Here is a 13,395-nt window from a genome sequence, read left to right on the forward strand (position 1 = left end):
CTCCACCACAACCCTTGTTGGTGTGCTTCAACTTAATATCATACAAAATAGTTTAATATGAATAAGGAATGGACATTACTTTTTCTTTATCTAATAATGCCAGTTGAACTGCTGCTGTGCAAATAGCCCCACATAATTGTGGGTTGCATGCTGTTGCTGTCTAAAATAGTTTGGGAAGCATGGTCCCAAAGCTTGTTTTGGATCACGGGAAGTAGGAACAGTTTTACTGACATTTAACTTTACTCAATATCTTCCTTGTCATGTGGTGCTGTTCCCAACAAACACATGCATATCTACAAGCAGTGACAAAGAGGCATGTGGCCTAGCCGTAAATGAAGTGGATGAAAATCACGGTAGACCAGGGTTCAAATTTCAACAGAGACGAATATGACATGTAGTTATATCCATCTACCTAAGCCTTAGTGGGTAGAGAAACTTGGTGGGACATAACAAGTACTCGATGGAATAGGCAATCTAGTAAGTTGGCCCAAAATACCACGATTATGCCAACACAAAAAAAAAGAAATTTGCAATTTCAAGGATTTCAAGATCATCATCCAAGTGTTTTGGATTCTCCACTGAGCATAAACCAAATCTGCATTTATTTGAAGCAATTTTATCCTTCTCAAGAAATGTATAAAGTAGCAAGTGTTCAAGTTCTTTATTGCAGCCTGAAGAAGAGCCAAGGCTGGAGCGGTAATTTTAGTGTGAGTGAGTGCAACTCAACTGTAGAAGACAATGGACAATTCACCAATGTCACATATCATCTGGAAAAGGGTTAATCTGCTAAAGCATCAACTTGGAATTCCAATAATCTTAAAATTAAGTATATATCTAGATATTCTCAATATCACTCAACTTCACAAGCCTACATATAGAAAAGAAAAACTTGGATCATGAGCAATGAACTAGAACCTGGCATGGAGCTTTGTAACATTAGCCTACGCAGTTAGTCTTTTGAAGCACCAGTGGACTCCTGTGAACTGCTCCAACACTGGCCTTGTGAACCAAAAGATAATCCTTGTGTATTCAGCAGCTAAGCAACATGATAATATTTGAGCAGAAGTATGTGATGTAACTATTTATATCTATCAATGTCCTCACCCCTGAAGGAATAGCAGATATTACAAATTACAGATAAATGTAATTTATTTTTCCTGCTAAAGTCATGTATGAGGGACGTTAAGAGGTTAATCACCTGATATTCACTTCAATTACTATTTAAACAAGATTCAGACACAATTTAAAGGTCAGTCAGGATGAACCATAGAAAACTCTATTCAGGTTATTTGTTACATCAAGAAATAACCTTCAAAAATCAAGAAGTAATTCATTTACTCTAAGTCTTATTACTGACGCAATGGATTGCTATTTGAAAACACTTTCAACATAAAAATAGCTACTTTAAGAACATGAACTATGAGTTAGGGATGAAGAATAAACACTGTACATATCCTGCAGGTTTCATGTCACCTTCCGTTGGCAGATATAAGAAATGTACTTTTTTGAAGTAGCTGCTCAACTTGCTGTATTTCTTGATGTCAGTTAGTGATTCTGTACTATACAATGCCACATTAACATTGGCAGATTGAATTGGTCGTTCCTTCCTTTTAGAGGATCTAAACTGATGTACTATCACATGTGCATGCTTTTAGGTTAACCCCTTGGATGATCTTCGTGAGAATTCTGCCACCAGATTTGAAAATGCAGAAGAACTGTTCTTCAATAACTGGTTAAGAGTATCAAACTCGAGAATTTTTCCTGCATCAAACAAGACAGATTTTATCAGGCAATATAATCCATTTCGAATTATCTTGTGTATTCTCAGATGATCTATGTCCTCATCATTTTGAGTTCTTATCCCATTGCAGGTCAACGTTTGCACTATATTCTGCCACTACTAATGTCATGCAGTTGTATACAAGTTGCTGATATATTAATAATTCGAACTGCTCACTAATGTTAGGCTGTTTTTTTTTTAGTGTGCTTGAGGTGCTACCGTGCTAGTGCTAGGTCATGTATCTTTACCTTCAACAAGAACTAAAACAAGATAATTATCGATGACGGTGGGTATCTGATGTGCAACTGTTATGACTGTACATCCATTTGTTTCTTCTCTTATAGTTTTCTGAATGACATTGTCTGTCTCTGTATCCATGGAAGCAGTAGCTTCATCAAGTACCAATATTCTCCTTTTCTGTAGCAACACCCTAGGCACACAATCTGCCTTTGATCCACACTCAAGTTTTCTCCGTCTTCTGCAACTGCAACATAAAATCCTTGGTCATTAATTTGAAGATCATTTGTTTCATTTTCCAAATGTTGTGTATTTTGAATATAAAGGTGGGTTCAGACCACAGAACCTAGTATTTGTACCTGGTGCATCAAGAAGCCTTAGATCCTGCTTTACAATATCAGCTAAATGACATTTTTGCAAGACCTGAAATATGAAATCATTCTTATAGTAAGTTACAAAGTCATGTGAGATTGCTCAAAATACAGAATAGTATATCTTAGTAAGTAAAAAGATCACACAATGTTTTGAGGTTGGAAACAATGTTTGAAGAAAAAAGATGCTCAAAGAAATAAGTACGTAAAATTTCTTCATATTTATAATGTTTTCACTTGTTAAACCTAAACCTAGTCTCACCGGAATACTTGGGATGGCCATGACGGCAGCCAGCCAGCCACCACCGGTGGCTGGTTTGCCTACCACGAACAATTACATAGCAGCCCTTCATAATACTACTAACCCAGAAAAATCAGAACCCATTGTGCTAAAACCTATCAAGTATTTGAACCCACCATCACATGGACAAAGAAAGAATTTGATCGATCGTGTATAAAGCAAAATTTACAATATGCAGTAGTGGCAAAATTCTCATACGGTAGACCTGACTTTCAGTCGCTGAGAAAGAATATGCCAACACAGTTGGAGATCAAAGGAGCATGCAACATCGGATATCTTGAAGATCGTCGTGTCTTGATTAGATTATCTTACTAGAAGACTATGCTGCATTAATGTCTAGAGCATGGGAGTTACATGTTCGAAATAGGTATTTTCCTATAAGATTCCTGAAGTGGGATCCGTGGTTTAATCCGGAGGAAGAAACCACAATTGCAACAGCATGGATATCATTCCCAGGCCTTCCAACAAATTTGTTTGAAAAGGAATCCATGTTCTCGATGGCGAAAGCAGTAGGTGAACCACTGGTCATAGATAAGGCTACCAATAATCAAACTAGGTCAAGTTGTGCAAGGGTGAAAGTGGAATTTGATTTGCTAAAAGAACTGCCAAAAAGAATCCAAATTAATTGTGTTGATGAGCAAACGGGAGAAATTACGTCAAAATGGCAACAGATTCAATATGATTACTTGCCAAAATATTGTACTCATTGTAGACTACAGTCACGCTATGACAGGGTGTTGGAGTATTCACCCTGAATTTAGACCAAAGAAGGAGAGTGAAGAGACAAAGGAGAATGAAGTACAGAATGAAAACAAGGCTAATGCAGGTGGGCAACAACTTAATACACCTCCAAAAGATAAAGGGAAAGAAAAGAAAGTTGAGGAACCAAAACAGCCACCAACAAAGACCATGAAAATTGGCCGAACCAGAGGGATAATAACTGAGCAAAAGCAATGGCAGGTGATACAATATAAAAAGAATAGAGATAACAATAGTAAATCTAATCATGGGGAAAGGGTACAAAAGAATAGGCAAAACACAGATAGCCATGACAATGAAGAAAAGGCAGAAAACAAGAACAAGTTTGACACTTTGGTAAACTTGGAAGAAGAGGAGCAATCTGAAAGACATAACAACAATCCAGAGGAACAACAACAAAGTATAAAGAATATTGAAACAACAAAATTATGGGTGGATGCGTCGTTTGGTAAAGAACAAGACAAAGAGAGTGGAACAAAGCCAAGAGTTACTGACCAAACAACCAATATGAATAAGGCCAGGCAAGCTGAGACACATAAAGAACAAGAGTATGAGGAAAAACAAACAGACCCAGTCAAGCAGACAATTTATAAAGGCATCAAAGATATAACTGATATCTCTGATAGTGCTGGCAGTGATAGCTCCAGGGTAATGAATCCAAATTCAAAAATAGTAAGCCACAACAAAAAGGACGGGAACAAGAAATAGAGGGGCAGAGTGTTGATGCAAATCAAGAAATAAAAAAGCATAATGGGGACTTCGTACAGGAGAAGGAAAAGAATAGAGATAACACAGAGGTTGAAAAACCACATGATGATAAGTCACTAGAAGATAAACCACCTGATGATCCTGGATGGCTAGAGAAGCAACTGATAATAAATTTGTAATGGAGAAACAACAAGAACAGGAGAAAGGAGAAACACAAGGGCATAATACAGCAATATCACAGATTCAGACTGAAGAAAGTGGAATACAGGAGTCTTCCCAAAAATCTAATATAAATACAGACAATGAGCGATTATTGAAGAAGGAGTTTAACCAGAATCACGAACAATAAATGATGAACAGAAGCATGATGAACATATTGATATTGGGGTTGATAATGATGTGGAACACAACAAAAATACAAGCTTACAGGAGGAAGAGTTCATAAGAAACAGAGGTGATGTATCATCTAGACATACAGCAAGATTGAAAAAAGAGAACAGACAAGCAAAATCCATTAGAGAAAAAAGTGTGCCCCCTAAGGCAGCAGGGGGTGTACTAACAAGATTAGCTAGTGCCAAAACTACTTCTCAATGAATAATTCGCTTATATGGAATATAAGGTCTGTAAACACTCAACAGGCCTTTGAAAGAGTAATTATGATGAATAGACAGAAACATTTTAACTTTATAGCCTTGATGGAAGTCATGGAACCCTTCCAGCACATTAGAGATATAGACATGTACAGACAGTGATTGGGAATGGGTACAACTTGGCATAACATCAATGGGAAGATTTGGGTATTTGTGAAAGATGAGTTCCAAGTTGAAACAATAATGGATACTGATCAGATGCTAACTTTAGTGTTGACTCAGGTGGAGGGCAATCAGGAAATCACTGTTTCATTGGTTTATGCAAGTAATGATAAAGATACTAGAATAGAACTTTGGGATGCCCTTTATGAATTATCCACACAAATTCAGTCTCCTTTGATTGTAGGGGGAATTTCAATGTAATTCTAGATGAGGCTGAGAAGCTTGGTGGCCTGCCAATCTCATTTGCTGAGACTGAAGACTTTATATGCACTGTGTAAATATTTGTCAACTCGTTGATATGGGATTCACTGGAAGCATATACACTTGGTGGAATGGTAGGTCAGATGATGCTTGCATATTTATGGGATAGTGGAAAGCTTTGTGCCGGAGACAAGGCACCTGGGCCTGATGGTTATACNTTGCATATTTAAAAGGTTGGATAGGTGCTTGGGGAATCAGAGCTTGATGAATATGTTCCTGAATATTGAAGTTGAACACTTGATTAAACAAGGTTCTGATCACACTCCTCTACTAATCAGTTACAAAGAAGATGGAAAAATTGTTAAGAAACCTTTCAAATTTCTTAATTTTTGGGTGGAACAGGAGTCATTATTGAAGGTAGTTAAGCAATATTGGTCAGGGGACTTTGGTCCAGACCCCTTCTTTAAGGTTCATAACAAAATGAAAAAAGTCAGTAAGGCACTGGCTAAATGGAGTAGGGATACATATGGAGACATTTTTAAACAGGTAGCAACTCTAGAAGAAGTGGTGAAGGTGAATGAAATAGAATTTGAACAACATCCTACTAGTGGAAACAGGGAGAGACTACAAAAAGTGCAAGCAGAACTTATCAAATTTTATGTTGTGGAAGAAAAGTTCCGGAAACAAAAAGCCAGGATGCAATGGTTCAAAGATGGAGATAGAAACACAAAGTTCTTTCATTCACATGTAAATGGTTAGAGAAAGAAGTTACAAATCAAGAAGATTCAAGATCAAAATGGTATTTGGTTGGATAAGGAGGAGGATATCATCCAGGAGGCTATCAGATTTTACACAGATCAGTTTGCTGAAGTTCATATTCCATCTAACTTTGACATATTGAATCATATACCTCAGCTAGTCAATGAAGATCAAAATAAACTGATCCATGAAATACCAGAAATTGAAGAAGTAAAGAGAGCAGTATTTGGTCTAAATGCAGACAGCACAGGTGGCCCTGATGGTTTCACTGAGAAGTTCTACCAATACTGTTGAGAGATAATTGAAGAAGATGTGGAATCTATGGTGCATTCCTTTTTTTGTGGGCAAGACCTACCTAGATATGTCACGTGTACTAATCTAGTGTTATTGCCCAAAAAGAAAGCGATCATGACGTTCTCTGACATGAGGCCTATAAGTTTGAGCAACTTTAGTAGTAAGATATTCTCCAGAATCCTACATGACAGACTAGCCCACCTGTTGCCAACAATCATTTCCCCCCAGCAAGCAGGATTTGTTCATGGAAGGAGCATTATTGAAAATATATTGTTAGTACAGGAAATTGTACATGATATTAGGATAAGGGGTAAGCCAGCTAATGTTGCAATAAAGCTGCATATGACAGGCATATGACAGAGTTTCATGGTTATTTTTAACCAAAGTGTTAAGAAAGATGGGTTTTGGATAAGGTAAGCAACAGACTTTTCTCCTGGACAGAAAAATTACTATCCATTGGTGGAAGGATCACTCTCATTAAGCATGTCTCGCAAAGCATGCCCATACATTTGTTATCAGCCTGTGATCCACCTGCATGAGTTATAGCCAACCTACAAAGGATGTTTGCTAAGTTTTTTTGGAGTAACTCAGTAGGAAACTCTAGTAAACATTGGACCTCTTGGACAGTGTTGTGTCATCCGTATGACGAAGTGGACTGGGATTTAGAAGTCTATGGGATGTTTCAAAAGCTTTATATGCTAAATTATGGTGGAATTTTAGGACTAAGCAGTCCTTGTGGAGAATGTACTTGAGCAATAAATATTTAAAGAAGGAGCATGCTGTGTTAACCGAATGGAAAAGAGGAACATATGTGTGGAAAAAGATGATACAGAGATATGGTGGTAACAGAAACAAGGACAATCTCATTTTTGGCTAGATAATTGGACTGGACCAGGAGCATTGTATCATGCTACTGGACACTGGTACAAATTTTTATTGTGATAGAACAGTAGTACGAGTGCATGAGATATTGAATTCAGGCAGATGGAACAGATCAATGTCAAGGGGTCTACTGCCTAATGAAATGGTGGAGCATTTTCTAAGCAACACCCCTCCTCCTACTGAAAATGGACCGATTGATAAACCTTTTTGGAAGCTAGAGGCAAGTGGCAAATTCACAGTAAAATCTGCATTTCAATTAGTAAGACAGAGAAAAGAGTCGAACATGCTATATAAGAAAATATGGACAAAGGGCTTACCAGTTAAAATCTCGTCCCTTCTGTGGAGATTTTGGAAGTATAAACTTCCTTTAGATGATGTGGTAAGGAGATGGGGTTTTCAATTTCCGTCCAAATGTTATTGTTTCCAGTCTCCTAGGGTAGAAAACTTTGCGCATGTTTTTCTACAGTTTCCCGTAGCTCAGTTTGTATGGAAGCAGTTTAAAACCAATGGGATTTGATATACAAGGATTACAGATTACTCAAGTAATTAACCTATGGTGGGATGCCCCTACGAATCCTCAAGTTAGATATATTTTCCAGGCTGTCCCAGCGATTATATTATGGGAGCTACGGAAAAGAAGAAATGCTATTAAACATGGAGGGAAGATGTCCCATATGAAGCTTANGACAAATGTCCTACATCGGTGGTTAATGAGATGGGTGAACTCCTTATAAGGCTTGGACAATCCTCCTCCCTTTGAGCTAACTTTTGGGGTGTGAGTTAGGTCTAAGACCTAATTTAACACTCCTAAATTAAAGGTTAGGCAGGTACTATGGAAGCCCCCTGAAAGAGGATGCATTAAATGCAACACAAACGGTGCCTCAAGGGGAAATCCAGGAAGAAGTTCATGGAGCTTCTGTGTTAGAAATCATAGTGGGAATATTATACATGCGCAAGCACAAGAAATGGAGGATACAAATAGTACAAACACACAAGCAGAAGCAATGGCTATTTTTATTTTTTTTGACAAAGATAACAGTTTTGTGTATTAATATTTAGCACTAAAGGCTGGGATCCCAAATTTACATCATGGAGCTACATACAATTGCGTGTACTTTTTTTTGAGAAAGTTAACTGGTATTATAAACAAAAGGAGTACACCAATAGTGTGCTCCTACATAGTTACATCAAAAGTATGAAAGGACAGCCCAAAACAAAATCTATCTCCTATATTCCTTATAAACTGTCTAGAAATAGGTTAATTTCCCCTATATCCTTAGGTACATAATGTATACACCAAAAGTAAAATGTTGCTAAACAGTTCATCTTTATACTTTGGAAGGGAATGTTCTTGTTCTCAAAACATCTCTGGTTTCTCTCCTTCCAGATTGTCCACCAGATGCAAGAAGGGACAATCTTCCATCTCTCCTTGTGTTCTGACTGATTTCCATCTCTATTCCAGCATGCTAGTACTTCTGAGGTATGCCTTGGCATGGCCCATCCAATACCCCTCAGATTGATGAACCATTGCCATAATTTTCCAGTCACTTTACACTACAGAAAAAGATGATTTACTGTCTCTATTTCAGCTTCACAAAAAAAAACATCTAGAGCATAACTGCTTGCACCTTTTCATAAGGTTGTCCTGGGTCAGAACTGCTTGACTTGCAACTAGCCAAGTAAAACAGGCCACTTTATGAGATATCTTCCCTTTCCAGATCATCCTCCATGGCCACCATTCCTTGGTTTCTGTTGAGATATTCAGCATCTTGNTTCCAAGGCAAAAATCTGAGTTGAGTCCCCATTTGATTCAGGTTCTTGTAGGCAGAGCTAACTGTGAAGATACCTTTACTGAAGCTTTGAAGTTCATCAACAACACTCAAAGTACACAGGTGATCATAGAGACAGATTCAGTACTACTTGAGAAGGTAATACACAAAACTTGGGAGGTGCCATGGCAGATAGTAAATGTGATGGAGGAATTATGGGAAATTATGAACAACTGTAACATTACAGTGACACATATCTTGAGGGAAGGAAATAAAATTGCTGATTACTTGGCAAATTTTGCTTTAGATCACGGTAAAGTTCTAATTACCTCATTCCCCCAGATGGAGATAGAAGGAAGAAGGTTGATCAATAATGACAAGTTACAGATGCCCTATCTGAGGAAGAGACCATACAAATGAAGGAACTTGATGAAGATAAAAGGAAATGATATTGCAATCTCTATACTTGAATCCAATGGGAGGAGAGCATAGAGGACATTTTAACTAATTGGTTGTTTGATTTTGCAGGTGCTAATAGATACAACAACACATACAGTGGGAATTCCCACATAACAAAACAGGAGAAGGTTCGACATAGCTTAAGAGAAAATTAGAAGCATCCAATACAAAATAACACCTATGAGTCCTGCAAAGTACATTTTCAGCTGATACTTGTTTAATGTGTAGTATTAGAGTCTTTGGGTGCTCATTCTATTGATCAAAAATTAGTTGAACAAAGTATGATGCAAAAAGACACAAAGGAAAATGGATGGCGTACATCTAAAATTAAAGCTATGAGGAATGGAACAACAATTAAAACGAAATCTAGTTTCAACTTACCAGGATGAGGTCAGAAGAATCTAAAAATTCCAACTGGTGAGTGGCATAAACAACTGGTTTTTCATGTAGAAGTTGGATTAAGCATTTCTGTAATATGATGAAGGTTGTTGCACATCAATAATAGCAACAAGATTACTGAAATGAATTCTACAAAAGTAGGATGTAGTACTTGCCTTGAACATATGAGCTCCAGTTTGTGCACCAACAGCACTGAAAGGGTCATCTAGCAGGTAGATGTCTGAATCACTATGAATAGCTCAGGCCAACTGAGTTCTTTGCTTTTGTCCACCACTTACGTTCATTCCTCTTTCTCCTACCAAATTTAGATCTCCGTTAGCCCACATCTCAATGTCACGTTTCAAAGCACATCGTTCCAAGAGCTATGTAGCAAACCAGAGCAATCACTGCAGCAATTATTCTTAGATTTCAGTGTTATGCCAGATCAAGAATCAACATTTCAAATTCAACAATCTGTTGAAAGCTGAAGGCACACAAGAACAGAAACTTGTTACTTGATAAATGAATCATCAAATTAGTTCCCATGAAATGTTCAGGCGGCCTTCAATTTCTTCATGAACAATTCAATCTTATCGGCAGCCTCATACATATTCTTTTGTTTAATTTCCTCCAGCAGAACACTGCATGTCTTGTATCGAGGAGTAATCTCTTGGCGGACCATATCCTCAAAAATAAGATACGCCCATTCACATTTATTTGCTCTGCATAAACCATGGATAAGAAGTGCATAACTTGATAGGTCAAGACTTAGATGATGCTTATTGACAATGTCATTCAACATTTTTTTCAGGAATTCATCCGCCTTTCCAACTTTAAAGGACAACTTGAGCAGCGGAAAGTATGTCTGTACATCAGGTTTACAAAATGGTGAACTTTCCAGATCCCTTAAAAACTCTTCTGCTCTTTCCTCTTGCAAATGATGGCAAAACATAGCAATGATAGTATTGTAAGTCGATGTATTGGGTTGAACACCATTTCTGGGCATTTCAACCTTCAAAACACGAGTAGCTTCTTGTAATCGGTGTGCCATGCCTAATGTATGAATCAGAGCATTGTAAAAAAGTGTATCAGGTTTACAGCCAACTGATTTCATCCTCTCAGCAATCTTAAGGGATTCCTCAAATGCCCCTGATTTTGTCAAGAAACACATGATGGTGGTGAAAGTAACAACATTTGGTATACATCCTTCTCCTTGCATTTCATTAAGTAGCTCATAGACCTTCTGGAAGTTAAATTGCTGGCAGTAAGACTTGATGATGGTTGAGTAGCTGATGACGCAAGGACGACAACCGCTGCCTTTCATCTCCTGAATTGTCCAGTACGCTTCTTCTACCCGATTAACTTTGCACCAACCATGAACAAAAATGTTAAACGTGTTTGCATTTGGTGGGATATGCAACTTGAGCTCATAAAAGATTTCACGCGCCTGTTGGACTCTATTTTCTTTGCACAGAGTGTCAAGTAACAAATTCATTGACTCTGTATTCTTCTCCAAACCGAATTTTCCCAACTCATCAAATATCCTCACTGCTTCTTTCCACTCTCGTGCACCTGCAAACCTTCTCATAACTTTTGCTATTGTATTAAGAGAAATTAGGTGGTCTGCATGCATTTCGTCTAACAATGAACGCATCTTTTCCATTTTCTTCATTTTCCCGAGTATATCCACCAACTTATCGTACAATTCTGGTGAGGGCTTGTAGTGGGGACGTGATTGTGCCCATCTAAAAGCACCAAGGGCAGACTTCCAATCATCTTTGAAGCGATAAAGAACCCTATTAACAAAGTTGTCACTGATCTGTATGGAATCACAAGCCGGGTCAGAAAGCAATGATTGGAGAACCTCATCTTCACTAGTTCCATGACTTATTCTAGCAAGTACAATATTAACATCAACATCACTTCCCAAGTTCACACATTTCTGCTGTTCACCAGGAATTATATCGCCAACAAACTGGGGACTTTCAAGACAAAAATCACTAGACAAGGTGGAAAAGTAGCTAAAGCAACTTGTACGAGCTACACTGGAACTGTTACAAACCCGAAACGGGTGAAAAACCGAAAAGTGTGTAGAGGTTAGTTTTCTAATATTGAAGTTCATGAGATTAGTATCAGTACCACACAATACAATACAAACACGGCAGGTCAGTATTTATCGTTCCTGCATTTACACATTGTAAAGAAAATCAGCAACTTAACAGTTATACTAATGCAATGGAGATAAAATTATTAGAACTTAGAAGAAAATAAACATATTTTAGCATCATTTCTTTCCAAATTTAAGACCTAATTCAATCGAACTGGATTTTCCGTAAAATTTCAGCATATGCATTAGAATGAATTTGTCAGCAGTTCCTTTAATAATTTACCGATGTGTCAAGTCTTGAAATAAGAAATCTAGAGAGGATAATTACATTGATTTGCTGTTACTCGAATCAAAACAAACTGAACCTAATTAAGAAGTGATAAAAAACAAAACGGAGAATATTTTCCGGCGAATTACCTGTGGTTCCAATCCTTGTCGCCGGATGTTTAGCAACTTTGCACCGGTAGTGGTTTTTGGCAGGTATTACTACTACTGGCGGCTAACCGGATCTTCTCGGACCCTTTTCTTCATTTTCCTCTCTTCTTTGAACAGCCCAAATTTCATACGGCCCATTTACGTTTACCTTAGATAATTTGCATAAATGTTCATGTTTTGAGTAGTCTTTAATTTTTGTCCAATGGTTTTTAGTTTTTATTCTTTAAAGTTTCGACAAAGAAAAAGAAATCCGCAAAAATAAAATTTGCAAGACATAAGTTTAGTTAAAGTGTTGCCTCAGACATGAGTTCCATGACACAAGTTATGCCCACAATATAAGTTTAGTGGTACCAGTTATACCCAAGGTATAGTTGCAATGACACAAGTTATGTTCTAAGGCACAAACGCAATGACACAAATTATGTCGGAAGACAAGAAATTAAGCTTTGGGCACAAGTTATATCCAAAGACATAAATTTAGTGGCATACATTATGCAATAGAGCATAACTTAAGTGACACAAGTTATGTCACAGGGGCAAAAATAAGTTTAATGATACAAATTATGCCTCAAGACATAAGTTCAGTAGCACAAGTTACGCCACATGATATAAGTTCAGTGTCAAAAGTTATGCTCCAAGATAATTTTTTTTCTAAAAATCTTACCCTTGAATCAAATACTAACTTATGCTATAATGCAAACATTCTCTAAAAGCTTTTCTCTTGCGATATTAGTTTTGTCCAATAAATTAGGCTATAATTAAAGATATTTTGATCCATAAAATTTCATTAAATGAGTAGTAAGAGAAGAAAAATAATTAAAAATTAATAATTTTATAGATAAAAATTAAAGATCACCTTCGTGCAAAAACTTGTAGCCTTAAGTCATTTAAGTTTTATCCACTACTTTAAACTATTTTATTTGTGTTTCGGTGCGAGTTCATCTTATTGGTAGGTGAGGGGTTCATGACATTTTTGGTAGTGTAATAGGTGTAGAATTCATGACTTTTTTGGTAGGTGGTAGTGTGGTAGTGTGGTAGGTGAGTTATTTATTTTAAAGATTTTATTATAATATTCTTTTGTTAAGTGTCTTAGTCTTGATATCTCTTTAATATTATTTATGATATATTCTAGGTATAACATAT

General features: G+C 37.1%; 2 protein-coding genes across 2 annotated transcripts; both read right to left on the reverse strand.

Annotated features, from left to right (window-relative positions):
- Positions 1–1,204: 1,204 nt before the first annotated feature.
- LOC125867714 (ABC transporter C family member 7-like) lies at positions 1,205–10,026 on the reverse strand. The gene is made up of 5 exons (XM_049548281.1): positions 9,887–10,026; positions 9,714–9,800; positions 2,377–2,440; positions 2,029–2,264; positions 1,205–1,761 (listed from the first exon to the last, which is right to left on the reverse strand). Exons 1-4 carry the CDS (start codon positions 9,893–9,895, stop codon positions 2,119–2,121), a joined length of 306 nt encoding a protein of 101 aa, XP_049404238.1. The 5' UTR covers positions 9,896–10,026; the 3' UTR covers positions 1,205–1,761; positions 2,029–2,118.
- A 237-nt stretch (positions 10,027–10,263) lies between these two features.
- Positions 10,264–12,353, reverse strand: LOC125867706 (pentatricopeptide repeat-containing protein At3g04130, mitochondrial). The gene is made up of 2 exons (XM_049548272.1): positions 12,235–12,353; positions 10,264–11,892 (listed from the first exon to the last, which is right to left on the reverse strand). The coding sequence occupies exon 2, from the start codon at positions 11,830–11,832 to the stop codon at positions 10,264–10,266; it is 1,569 nt and encodes a 522-aa protein (XP_049404229.1). The 5' UTR covers positions 11,833–11,892; positions 12,235–12,353.
- Between the last annotated feature and the right edge of the window lie 1,042 nt (positions 12,354–13,395).

This window comes from Solanum stenotomum, chromosome 6, assembly GCF_019186545.1.
Source record: "Solanum stenotomum isolate F172 chromosome 6, ASM1918654v1, whole genome shotgun sequence".
Lineage (NCBI taxonomy): Eukaryota > Viridiplantae > Streptophyta > Magnoliopsida > Solanales > Solanaceae > Solanum > Solanum stenotomum.